General features: G+C 45.1%; 1 protein-coding gene across 3 annotated transcripts in view; it reads right to left on the reverse strand.

Moving 5' to 3' along the window:
* The window catches only part of ELMO3 (engulfment and cell motility 3), a 28,242-nt gene extending 15,801 nt beyond the window's left edge, over positions 1-12,441 (reverse strand). Inside the window, exons 1-10 of one of the 3 annotated variants that reach the window (XM_053399703.1) lie at positions 12,345-12,441; positions 11,359-11,443; positions 11,027-11,127; positions 10,787-10,827; positions 9,130-9,202; positions 8,965-9,015; positions 4,307-4,476; positions 2,709-2,808; positions 1,154-1,305; positions 595-673 (exon numbers count right to left, since the gene is read on the reverse strand). In XM_053399703.1, the coding sequence (XP_053255678.1) occupies positions 595-673; positions 1,154-1,305; positions 2,709-2,808; positions 4,307-4,476; positions 8,965-9,015; positions 9,130-9,202; positions 10,787-10,827; positions 11,027-11,104 (744 nt within the window). In that variant the 5' untranslated portion in view covers positions 11,105-11,127; positions 11,359-11,443; positions 12,345-12,441. Of the gene's footprint in view, positions 1-594; positions 674-1,153; positions 1,306-2,708; positions 2,809-4,306; positions 4,477-8,964; positions 9,016-9,129; positions 9,203-10,786; positions 10,828-11,026; positions 11,128-11,312; positions 11,335-11,358; positions 11,943-12,344 lie in introns of those variants that run through there. The other 2 variants (XM_053399702.1, XM_053399704.1) reach the window with 2 other exon arrangements.
* Positions 12,442-13,368: the final 927 nt, after the last annotated feature.

The raw sequence follows: 13,368 nt of genomic DNA on the forward strand, positions 1-13,368 counted from the left end.
GGCTAAGAGAGGCTCCTTTCCTCCAAGACCAGTGATGCCACAGGGAAGTAAAATGATGTGGAAGGTAACATTGCCCCCCACTCTCTGCTGATCAGCTAAAGAACAACGGGCTGTCTCTGCCTGTCTGAATGTCTGTGTATGTATGGAAAGTAGCATGTCTGTTGTGTGTATGCATGCACAGATGAACAAATAAGTGAGCGAGCATCAGTCACTTTGGCCAAGCCCACCACGGGCATGCAAATCTCACAGGGCGATGGACAATCTTCAGTGAGGCCCTTGGGTTTCAAAAGGTTAGTCACACCTGCTCTAACTGCCTCCCCTCCCTCCCCACTAATGGTCCAGAATTTAGCACATCCACAATAGCTGTACACCTAGAAGAAAGCACACATGCACTGGCTAAAGGTCTGCTTGGGAGAGACTGGGAGACACTAGGAATGAGGGTGTTACCTTTCCACCCCCACCCCAATATTTGTTGTCACCGCTAGAGGGGGCTCTACCATCTCCTACAGGAAGTGAATCTCCGACACCAACACCACTGGCTAAGGACTACCTGCTCCTCCTCTTGCCCTTCTGGGGCCAACAGATCTCCCTTACCCTCCTGTCGGGCTCTTTGGCATTGAGAAGCAGAGCAATAAGAAGAGCCATCGCTTTCAGCTGCAGCTGCTGGTTCGTTCTAGAGGAAAAGCAAAAGATTAGTATTGTTCAAATGCTGGAGGAGAGCGGATCTCACCCGCACCCCCTGTGTGCTGTACCAAAGGTCCCCATGTATATTCATGCTGAATGCATGAAAAATTTAGTTAGTTGCAAGACGCAGGTACTAAAACCTACAGATGAATGCTTGTCATGCTGTTAACTAGGCACACAAGGACAGACTTCCTAAAGCTTCCTCTGGCAATCTGGCACCTTCCAGGTGTTCTGGACTCCAACTCCCATCAGTCCCAGCCAGCACAGCTTGTATGGGAGTCCCAAACATCTGGAGGATAACCAGGTTGGGGAAGGCTGCGCTTAAAGAGCGGACAATGGAGGCCTTGATGGGAAGAATGCTTTTATACCGACATCTGAGCAATAAAACCGAGTAGAGTAGAAATAGAAGGGAAAAAATGGCACCTGTAGGGAGGAAAACTAAATTGGCAGTGGTTTGTTCTGGGCTTACACTTGCAAAAGGCCAATGAGACGATCCAGAGTCACTTGTTGCTTGACCAGCTCAAAGAGAGAATGGCTGGTCGGCACCATGTTCTCCAAGATGGCCAGTGAAATCTGCTGGATTGAGGCATCCATCGGGACTATGTTGACATAGCTCACGATCTGCAGCCAAGGAACAGGAATGGACAGAATCATAAGTCTGGGAGGAGCCAAAGCCCCAGCCTCACCTACGTTTTTCCTGGCGTCTCCCATTGAATCCTGGAAACTGAAGTTTTCCAAGGGTGAAGATAATTGATTTTATTTATTTATTTAGATCCCAATTATTTCCAGAACCAGGACTCAAGACAGCTGACAATATCCTGGTAAGAATATCCTGGTAAGATTCACAGTTCCTAGGATGTATTGGAGCAGGGCCAACCCACTCCCCAAGGCAGCACCCCACCACCTCCACTGACAGTGCAGAAACAATGGCAGCATCAGCGCTGACTTCCTGTGAGATCTCACGAGATCTCAACGAAATCTCATGAGATCTCGCCAGAACCTGCCACCATCATCACCACCACTTTGCACCACGCAACCTAGGAATGCTTCGGTGTGAGTGGTGCAGCAGCAGGGCAAGGCAGCACTTCTCATTTCGTCTCAAGTGGAAAATGGGATGCACCACCCCTGCATTGAAGGCACTCTTCCATATTTTTCGCTCCATAAGGCACACCGGACCATAAGGCGCACCTAGAGGGGGAAATGAAGAAAAAAAAGCTCGCTGTCTTGGCTTCCTCTTTAGTGGTGCGCAACCTCTTCAACCAGAGGGTTGGCTATGGGAGAAGCCAAGACAGCAAGCGGGATGGATCCATCCCGCTTGCTGTCTTGACTTCCTCTTTAGCCGTGCGCAACCTCTCCAGCCGGGAGAGGCTGCGCGCAGCTAAAGAAGCCATAGCCGTGCACAGCCTCTCCCAGCCGGAGGGGCTGCACATGGCTATGGCAATACCCCCACCTCCTGCAAAAGCCCACAAGAGCTGTGCACCCTTTAAGCCCTCCTGCGGGCTTTTCTACGAGGAGGGAGAAGGGACTGACTGGCCGTGTCAGTCCCTTCTCCCTCCTGGGGAAAAGCCCACAAAAGCCGCGTGGAGCTTGTATGTGGCTCTTGGGGGCTTTTCCTGCCTGCCTCCCCCCTGCATTCACTCCATAAGACGCACACAAATTTCCCCTTACTTTGTAGGAGGGGAAAAGTGTGTCTTATGGAGCGGAAAATATGGTATCCTGTGTGGGAACTTGCATAGAGGTGCTATAGAGCAGAACACCCTAGGTTCAGTCCTTAACATCAGAGCCAGCTCCAGATGTGCACAGATCCTTGGCTTGCCACCTCGACTACAGTTAAGGATACTGTGAGTTATAGCTCTGTGAGTGGGGAACTACAGTTCCCAGGATTCTTTGGCAGAAGTCATGTGCTTCAAATGCATATTGGGTGTGCTTTAAAAGTATGGTGTGGATATGCCCAAAGCCTTTGAGCTTGTTTCCAATAGGTTGCAAAAACAAGAGAGCTGCCATTAACGGATAGGTAACCTTGCCTTTTTGATGAATGCCGGACTGAGAGTCTCCCAGGAAACGAAATCGTGCTCCATCAGCTCCACGAAGGCCTTCAGAGCATAGGCTAGAATCTCCCCTATACTGGAGCAACAGACAGCAAACAGGGTAAGAGAGCCCCAGAGAGGCCACCCAGGAGGGCCAAAGTGCAGCTGGAACAGAGACACCCAGAAACGACAGGAAGGATGCATTAGAGACACCTAGAAAGGAAGAGAGAGGGGGAGAAAGAGAAAGGAAGACAAAGGAGAAAAAGAGAGAGAAGGAGAGCGAGAGGTGACGAGAAGGAAGTTCTGTAGAAGCTCAAATTCCTAGAAAAGGCCAAGGGAGAACTTCAGAAACCACAAGCAGGTGGTGAAGAGTTCAGAAAACCTCAACTTCTGCCCCCAGAAACCCCAAATCTGGCAAATGGAATATGGAAAGAAAATTTACTTCAAACATTAAAAAAAATTCTTTGATTAATTCTGGAGCGTTTATGGGTGAGAGTCAACAAAGTTTTACTAAGGGTAGACACAGTGCAATGAACGAACATGACTAGGTCCATTAATTTCAATAGATCTGCTCTGAATAAAACTTCACTGAGTACTACTCTGTACAGTTGCTGCCTTCCGCCCCCTCCCTTACTATAGTTTCTCTTTCTCAACCTATCCTACCTCACAGGTTTTATTTATTTATTTATTTCATAACATTTATATAACACTTGATTTTTGGATGTTGTTGTTGTCATCTGTGTGTGTTTTCAAAAAAACACCCTGTCAAAGCAGTTATTTGTAAGGTTGTTGGAAGGATAACATGGCTATGGAGAAAAAAGAAAATGGGGGGAGAACCATGTACAATGGGAGGAATGAAAAACCCTAGGTCTGGTGTTGGGGGCTGGTTCTACAATGGGCAGTTACTATGGAATAGACACACTGCCTTTAGCCACTTTTTATGGGGAATCCTGTGTCACATCTTAATCCTAACATGCTCTCCCTATGTTTTCCATGGTAGGCTTCCTTTTTTGTTTTTAACATAACTTTTCCAGGTGTAGATGGCCTATCACACAGCTATCTTGACTAGCTGCAGCCTGTACAGATTTCACCAGCCATTTGTGTCTGTCAACTCTATGGCTTTAATCTTTCCTGTTTCCAAACTGCATCGTCTCCCTAGGTCTGTTCTTTTATTCCTCCAATGCCCCAAACTGCAGCTGGGTGGGGAGTTGGGGAATCCTGATTCCGACTGCAGTTGAAGGAATGCTACTTTAACCCTTCCCCAAACACAGTGGTACCTCGAATTACATACGCTTCAGGTTACAGACTCCACTAACCCAGAAATAGTGCTTCAGGTTAAGAACTTTGTTTCAGGATGAGAACAGAAATCGTGCTCCGGCAGCAGCAGGAGGCCCCATTAGCTAAAGTGGTGCTTCAGGTTAAGAACAGTTTCAGGTTAAGTACAGACCTCCGGAACAAATTAAGTACTTAACCCGAGGTACCACTGTAATGAGTTAGTTGGACCAACAGTCTGACTTGGTACAAGGCAGCTTCCTATGTTCCCCTCTGAAGTTTTGGGGTCTCTGAAGCTTCCTTTCCCCACCTGGGATACTCACTTGTTATCTTCTTCCACAATGAGGAAGAGCTGGTTGAGGCCGTTTCTGCTAATGAACTCCTGGGCAAAGGCGACGTCTCGGGAGAGGCCTGCCAGCTTCTTCAGAGACTCAGACTTCACGTCCACATTGTTGCTTTGAATCCCGCCATGTAACTTTGCTGCCTCTTGGTCCTGCCAAGCAGAATTTTTGGCTTTTTAATTTTATACAAATCCAAGCAGCAGACACATTTGGAATACCATGCACCATTCCAGGTCCCCCATCTCAGTGTGGAAGAAGAACGAAAAATGGAGACAGCAAACTATTAAAGGGCTTTCCTTACAGAAAAGGCAAAAATATTTGTGGTCCTTGCTATTGTCTTGTTTTTATTGACTTGTGTTGAAGAACACAAGTCAATAAAAACAAGACAATAGCAAGGACCACAAATATTTTTGCCTTTTGTCGCAGTTACATACTATATTTTGGTATTTCTATTTTTTTTTTTTTATAATATTTTTATTCAAAAAGTTTTCCATATAAACATAACATACATGAACATACATAAACATACAAAAACAGAAACAAAAACAAAACAAAAAACATGTACCATTTCATATCCTAATTTCTTATACCTTCCTTCCCCGACTTCCTCATGCCTCCCTTTTCTGTATTCCAAATTCTTATCAATTACTCAGCAAATCTTCCCTTATTTTAATTTAAGTTTAAGCTAACCTTCCTTGTTCTCCTTGTCTTAACCATTACTAATAGTAACCATTTACTTTCAGTCCATCATCTTTCTAACTTTCATTAACTTTATGATATTTCTTTAAATAGTCCTTGAATTTTTTCCATTCTTCTTGCGCTGTTTCTCTTCCCTGGTTTCGGATTCTGCTCGTCATTTCTGCCAAGCCCATGTAGTCTATCATCTTCATCTGCCATTCTTCCAGTGTGGGTAGATCTTTCGTCTTCCAGTACTTCGCAATAAGTATTCTAGCTGCTGTTGTAGCATACATAAAAAAAGTTATATCTGTCTTTAACACCCCTTGGCCAACAATACCCAAGAGAAAGGCCTCTGGTTTCTTGGTGAAAGTATATTTAAATACCTTTTTAAGTTCATTATAGATCATTTCCCAGAATGCCTTAATCTTCGGGCACGTCCACCAAAGGTGAAAAAATGTACCTTCCTTTTCTTTACACTTCCAACATTTATTGTCAGGCAAATGGTAAATCTTTGCAAGCTTGACTGGGGTTATGTACCACCTATAGATCATTTTCATAATATTTTCTCTTAAGGCATTACATGCCGTAAATTTCATCCCGGTGGTCCACAACTTTTCCCAATCAGCAAACAAAATATTATGACCAATGTCCTGAGCCCATTTAATCATAGCTGATTTAACCGTTTCATCTTCTGTATTCCATTTCAGCAGCAAATTATACATCTTTGACAAATTCTTAGTACTGGGTTCTAACAGTTCTGTTTCCAATTTTGATTTTTCCACCTGAAAGCCAATTTTACTGTCCACTTTAAACGCTTCATTTATTTGATGATAGTGCAACCAATCTCTCACCTTCCCTTTTAATTTCTCAAAACTCTGCAATCTCAGTTTGTCCCCTTCCTTTTCCAAAATTTCCCAATATCTTGGCCACTTAGACTCCATGTTTAACTTTTTAACTGCCTTAGCTTCCATTGGCGACAGCCACCTTGGAGTTTTACTTTCCAGCAAATCTTTATATCTGATCCAGACATTTAATAATGCTTTCCTGACAATATGGTTTTTAAAACTTTTATGTGCTTTAACCTTGTCATACCACAAGTATGCATGCCACCCAAAAATATTATTAAAACCTTCCAAATCCAAAATGTCTGTGTTTTCAAGAAGCAGCCATTCTTTCAGCCAGCAGAAAGCTGCCGCTTCATAGTACAATTTAAAATCTGGCAGGGCAAACCCCCCTCTTTCCTTTGAGTCCGTTAATATCTTAAATTTAATTCTGGGCTTTTTGCCCTGCCAGACAAATTTAGATATGTCTTTTTGCCACTTCTTGAAACAATCCATTTTGTCCATTATTTGCAATGCTTGAAACAAAAACAACATTCTTGGCAATACATTCATCTTTATAACTGCAATTCGACCTAACAAGGAAAGCTTAAGATTTGACCAAATCTCCAAGTCTTTTTTCACTTCTGTCCAAATTTTTTCATAGTTATCTTTAAATAAATTCACATTCTTAGCTGTCATGTTTATCCCCAAATATTTCACTTTTTTAACCACAGACAACCCCGTCTCATTCTGAAACCTTTCTTTTTCAATCTGTGTTAGATTTTTCTCCAATACTTTAGTCTTTAACTTATTCAATTTAAATCCTGCCAATTGACCAAACTCTTGGATTATTTCCAAAACTCTTTTCGTGCTAGCTTCTGGCTCCTGTAATGTAAGTACCAGGTCATCTGCAAATGCTCTCAATTTGTATTGTTTGACTCCGACCTGAATGCCTTTAACCAACTGGTCCCTCCTGATCATATTAAGCAAAACCTCAAGGACCGATATAAAAAGTAATGGGGAAATAGGGCGCCCCTGTCGTGTCCCTTTTTCAATCTTAAACTCTTCTGTTACAACATTATTTACAATCAATTTTGCTTTCTGTTCAGAATATATTGCACCTATACCATTTTCAAACCCTTGGCCTACCCCCATCCCCCGGAGGTTCTTCAACATAAAACTCCAAGAAATATTGTCAAAGGCTTTCTCGGCATCCACAAATATCAAAACAGCCTTAGTGTTTATATTCACTTCCAGCTTCTCCAAAATGTCAATTATATTCCTTACATTGTCCGACAAATGCCTTTTCGGGAGAAAGCCCGCTTGGTCCCCATGAATCTCCTCCACCAAAACTCTTTTCAGTCTCTTTGCTAAAACATCAGCAAAGATTTTGTAATCCACATTTAGTAAGGAGATGGGTCGGTAGTTCTTAAGTTGGGTCTTTTCAGTCTCTGTCTTTGGTATAAGTGTAATGTAGGCCTCTCTCCACGTATCGGGTGCCCTTTTCCCCTTCATGATCTCATTACAGACTTCCTTCAAAGGTTGTATAAGTCCTTCCTTCAAAACTTTGTAATATTTGGAAGTCAGTCCATCCGGTCCAGGTGATTTGCCCAACGTCATATTTTGAATGGCATCTTCTATTTCCTGTGCTGTTATCTCCTGGTTCAAAATTGTCTTACTTTCCTGCGAAATCTTTTTCAGCCCATTTTTCTCGAGGAATTGTTGTATATCTGTTTCTTTTTGCGGCCCTTGTGTGTAAAGTTGTCTAAAGTAGTTCTGAAAACAGTTTCTAATTTCAGCTGGGTTGCTTATATTCTTTCCTTCCACTTCTATGTTTGTTACCGTGTTGAGTTTTTGTCTCTTCTTTATTTGCCAAGCCAGTAGCTTGCCACATTTATCAGCAGATTCAAAAGTCTTTTGTCTCATTTGCTTAATTTTCCACTCTAGTTCTTGATTCGTCAGTTCCATCTATTGTGTTTGATAAAATTTAATTTCTCTTAGAATCTCTTGTGATTTTGGCTTCAATCTTAGTTTCTTTTCCCCTTCTCTTATCTTTTCCAAAATTTTTTCCTTCCTCTCGTTTTGTTTTCTTTTCTTCAATGTATTTTGTTGTATCAGAAACCCTCTCATCACGGCTTTGCTTGCGTCCCATACTATTCTTTTTTCTACTTTAGTCCTGAGGTTAATTTCAAAATAATCTTTCAAAGTTTTTTGGGCCTTCTTGCAAATCTCCTCATCTCTAAGTAGGGTGTCATTCATTCTCCATCTAAAGGAGCCAGTTGTTGTTTGCCTCATCACCATCTTTACTGCATTATGGTCGGAGAAAGTTTTTTATATTTTGGTATTTCTAGGGCTGGATGTTTGTGGAGCTTTTCTGCTGAACTTTAAATATTTTATTGCATTCTGATCATATTTTAATTCTAAATCTCACCGGGAGGAGTTTTCTTCTGTTATAATGGCAGTATAAAAATGTTTTTAAATAGAACAAATGAACAAAATAGATTTAGGAAAGGGTGAAAAACACAACTCAGGCAAGGAGGGTACATCTGAAAAATGCTTTAAAAAATCATGCAAGATAAAAGTAGATACGCAGAACAAGTGAGAACTGCAACAAAATGTTGAAGTATGGAACACTCCTGTGGAGCGTGCCAGCCAGACATCCATGCCCTACTCTAGAGTATGCTGTTATATTTCCCTTTTCACTTGTGCTTCCATTCTCACATGCCACCAACCAGCAATTCAGTCCATCAGCATTCTAGGGCTCAATCCTGACTAGACTGTTTCCTGTGTCCCTACCCTCACCTCTTGCTTGGAGCTATTCCTCCTACAGATCTTTGGTCCTTCTGCAAATCTAAGTGACACCTTCCTTGGGTGTGGGTGGCTGGATGGTGACACATGGTTATTGTGTAAGCAACATCACTCACAGCCTGAACATCAGAAACAGATGGAAGTATTGCACTTCCTTCTTTATACCAGAGTTGGCGTAAAGGAGCAGTTAACCCTTTTCTGGTCAAGGGCCACATGGATGCACGGTCAACCCTCTGAGAGCTGCCCATCAAAGTGGGCATGACACAGTTATCGAGGGACCACAGTTATCTCATTGTACATTTTTCATCTTAACAATTGCATAACTGAGCCTACCGGAGCGGTGGTCAGTTGCAGAATGCTCCCATTCTTAATCTCCCCGCGATTCTGGCAAAAACAAGAAAAGAAAATGGTTGCACAATCAAAATTTGGCACAGAATACAGGATCAAGCAGGGGGCAACCCCTAGGAAAGATCAATGATATAAGCCAAATGTACTCACCGATTCTGTGATGTACGCTTGCTGCCCATCCACATACTGCAGAGCGTAGCGCTCTGAATTATTCAAGTTCCACCTGTATTGGAGACCACCCATCAGAGTTCTGCCACAGCAGGGATCACAAAAGCATCTGCATCTCCTCAGGCAAATGCAACCAGCTCTAAAGGTCATATTCCCATCCCACAAGGAGGCAAAATGCTTGTGATGGGCAGATCAATTTCTACAGTATTCAGTTCAACATGGGGGGGGGGCAGAATGACCTAAGCTTGTTTTGTTTTTTTAAGAGCAGCAACACTGTTTGCTTTTTTGAATGTCAATAAGAATGGTCCCTGATTCTTTTTAATTTAAATACTTTTTAAAAATGCAGTTGTCAATCACCATTTCAGGAGCCACCACAAAGAAGAGGGAATGACTCTTCCAAGTGGATGCCACCTAGGACAAATGCAGCATCACTAAAAACCTAAAAATGTAAGCTTCTTGCTTCAGACTTCATAAGAAGAGCCCTGCTGGGTCAGGCCAAGGGCTCATCAGGTCCAGCATCCTGTTCTCACGATGGCCAACCTGGTGCCTATGGGAAGCCCCAAAGAGGGGACCTGAGTGCCCCACTGCTCTCCTCACTTATGATTCCCAAGCCACTGACATCCAGAGGCATACTATCTCTAACAAAGAAGGTAGTACTGTTTTTACCTATATGCAAATGGATGAAAAGGTAGATTGATAGACAAATACTCAAACCATTTCAGCTTTCTTTAAACAGAGAACAGCCCTTTAAAAGAAAAAAGAAAAAAGAAAAGAAAAAAAAACTACCTCTATTTATTCACACTTTTAAGAAGTGTTTAGGGCTGTGTGTGAACTGCCCTAAAATGAATTAAATTCTATGCCAAAATCAGTTGAATTCTGAAGCTTCCATAAATCATGCACATGAAAACTCATTGTGCAATTTTGTAAAACATATGTTTTGCTCCGTTTATTCTGCAATGTTTATACATATATTCTGGTTTTGCTAATCATGAACAAAGCCAAAGAGCTTTGTAAAGCACCACTCCCTGTGTGGTAGCAAAAATCATCTGTCTTGTGGCACCTTAGCAGATTTATTATGGCATACGTTTTGCAAACTAGAGTCCAAACTGACTCCATCATAAGTTTGGCAGCCTTTAAGGAGCAACAAGATTCTGTTTTGCTTACACAGGACACAGAAGCTCCATCATTGGACTCTGAAAATCTTATTCAGTTACCACTCCAGCAACAGACATCTAACCAGGCTTTGTTCACAAACACACTTTCAAGCATATCTTTGCAACCATCTCTAGCGCAATAAGTTATTTAAAAGTAAAAGGGAATGCCTGCAGCCAGAGTTTGAGGAAACCAAATCCTGCAGCCAACGTCACATTTTGGGCTTAGACAGAATTGTGGTGCATGTGCATACATGCAGTCTTGGGCGTATAACAACAGAGTTGAAGATATTACTCATGCATAAAGCTGGAAAGAGTAAACAAAGTTAAAGCTCAACATGTTCATAGAAAACTATGGTAGATTTTTGCAGAAATTTATGGAGTATGGCTTTCTAGCTGGAAAAGGTCTGCGTAAGAGTCGGCAGTTCACTCCTTGCCCTCTAAGCTGCTCTAATTCAAGGTGAAGGTGGAAAGCAGAGGCTACTCACGCGTCGCAGACCTCTTTCACAACTGCCGACAGTGGCTTGGCCTGAAATTAAAAGCACACGGCACATGGAGACCAGATTCCATACACAGGAGAAACAAAACCATTTCCATTCTAGATAAAATAGGCCCAGAAGGATCCCAACCTGGACGTGGTCCTGCTTGTAGAGCACTTAGGGTAACAGTTAAGCCAGGAACCCCTTCCTAGGACAAAGCACAGAATGGTAAGGCAGCAAGGCATTCACCTGATTAAGCTCAATGAGCTGGGGGATGGCGCCCATCATCTGGACAGCAATTTTCACAACATCTTTGGAGGGCGGCATGGTGCTGCCTCACCTGCTCCCACCTGAGAGAAGAACACAGGAGTTAAGAAGGCCTTTAGAGAAGTAGCCACAAGAGGAATCCTCTGGAATCCCCTGCCACTGAGAGCGAGGAAGCCCATTTAGGAACCAGAAGCTCGTTTTGCGTATTTGCTGCTAGGTTCTCAAAGCTTTGTAACAGGGGAGGGGAATTGCAGGCCCAGATCCACACCTTTCAGCCTGGCCCATGGGACTCTCCCCAGGCCACAAACCCTCACCGGTTTTGTTCACACCCTCCTTGAGTGTGTGAGCCAGCGCTTGGCTGAAATGCGTCCTTGAACTCTGATAATGGCTCTTGCTTGCCTGGATGGAGGATAGAGACAGGTGGGTTAATAGGTGTAGATACTAGCCTACTTCACAAAGGCAAAAATTCACATCAATTGCTCCGCCCACTTTTGCCTGTAGCTGCACCTACCAAAGGTGGCTTGGAAGGAAATGCATCCCTTGGACTGAAGGAAGTTTCCAACCCCTGGTTTATAACACCCAGGGCAGAACTTTGAGGCAGATGTCCAGGGATCCACTGAGCACAACAGGAACACGGAGCTGCCTAAAAATGAGTTGGACTCTTGGTCCATCCAGCTTAGTATTGTCTACACTGATTGGTAGCAGCTCTCCAGAGTTTCAGGCAGGCAGTCTCTCCCAGTCCCACCTGAGATGCCAAGGATTGAGCTTGAAACCTTCTGCATGCAAAGCAGATGCTCTACCATTGAGCTAAGGCCCTTCCCCAATGAACAAGAGGACCTCCAAACACAGCAAGGTTGTCTTCCCACATTTTAAAGATGGTGAAGTAAAACCACAAGGCACTTTGCACTTGCTCAAGCTCCAAAAAAATACCCCAGCTCTCAGGCTATCCCTGAAATATAACTTTTTTTGGAGCGGATATCATAAGGAGAAATAAATTACGAAATGGAACCAAATCACCCCTGACTCCGGAAACCAGTAATTAGCCGCTTAACCCTTTTTGTCCCAAAGTCAAAATTCCTCTCTCTGGAACTTTGAACACGACATGCAGCTACTCTGATCTGGCAGGATTTTGCAAAGCTTCCCTCGTACCGTCCCGCCGCCTGCAGATCCCCCAGTTCTCCCCCACGTCCGTCGATCCCTGCGGGGGTACGACGGATCCTCCCCCCTGCTTCGCTTTCAGCCTCTGCCCTCCAAACTGTGGCTGCCTCCCTTCGTCCCCAAACGAGGGGTGGAGACATACCCGCCGCGGGAGAGTGGAAAGGGACGGCGGCCCGGATGAACCACGCCGCCCGCCTCCTCCGGGAAAAGAAGGCGCCCTGCAGAGAGCAGCCCCAGCCCGGCTCCTGCAAGGGACCGGCGCGCACCTCTGCAAGCAGGTGCCCTTGATGGGGTCCCGGAGGACACGCCAAGGAGGGCTCGTCCGGGCGCTCGCCGTCTCCTTCGCCTCCTCCTCCCGCCTCGTCTTCCGATCTTCGCCGCCAGAACGCGCTGGCCCGGCCTCCTCCTGCTCAACTCTCGGTAGTTCCGGGGCGGTGGCTGGGCTCCCCCCCCCCAACCACGGGCGCGGAGGAGGAAGGCGAGCGTCCCCGCCCCTGGGGAGGGCTAGGAAGTCCGGATCCCTCCAGCGCCGTCCAACACGCCGGGGCGCCCCCGGCCGGCGGCGCGCAGCCCATCGCCGGATCCTCGGGTCCCCAGACGCCTCGCTTCCCGGCCCCTCTCCGGCAAATGCCGTCGCGGCACCGGCTTCGTGTAAAAGTGGGGAAGCTTCTCCCCGTTTCCAGCAAAAGGTTCCAGGGTGCCGCATTTTTGCACGTCGAGGGTGCGGGCGTGAAGAGGTTGCCGTCGAAAGGGGAGCGGGGCTTGGCAAAATCAAAAAGGTGGTGGCCATAATCCCACCTCCATCAGTGGTTAAGTGGCAATGATTCCTCTCCTGCCGGGCTTGGTGGTCCGGGATTTCTAAAAGTCAGTATGGTTTGGGATGGGCGGTACCCAGAGCAAGATGCTTCCTAACAGTTTGGTCTCTCCTTCTGATCTGCCATCAGGATAAGGCTCTGTGAGTGACAGGAGCCTCCGGGCAAGAGTCCCCAAACCCACTAAGCAAGGCAATGCACAGTACCTTTGGGGTAGTCACAGTGGAGTAGCGTGGGGGGTGGCTCTGGGCGCACCATGGCGGGGCATGAACCAGGCACACCCACACCCCACAGAGTCCCCTCTCACACCCTGCCGGTGTGGGCAATCAACCAGCAGCTCTGGCAGAGGAGAGT

Source organism: Podarcis raffonei, chromosome 8 (assembly GCF_027172205.1).
Source record: "Podarcis raffonei isolate rPodRaf1 chromosome 8, rPodRaf1.pri, whole genome shotgun sequence".
NCBI lineage: Eukaryota > Metazoa > Chordata > Lepidosauria > Squamata > Lacertidae > Podarcis > Podarcis raffonei.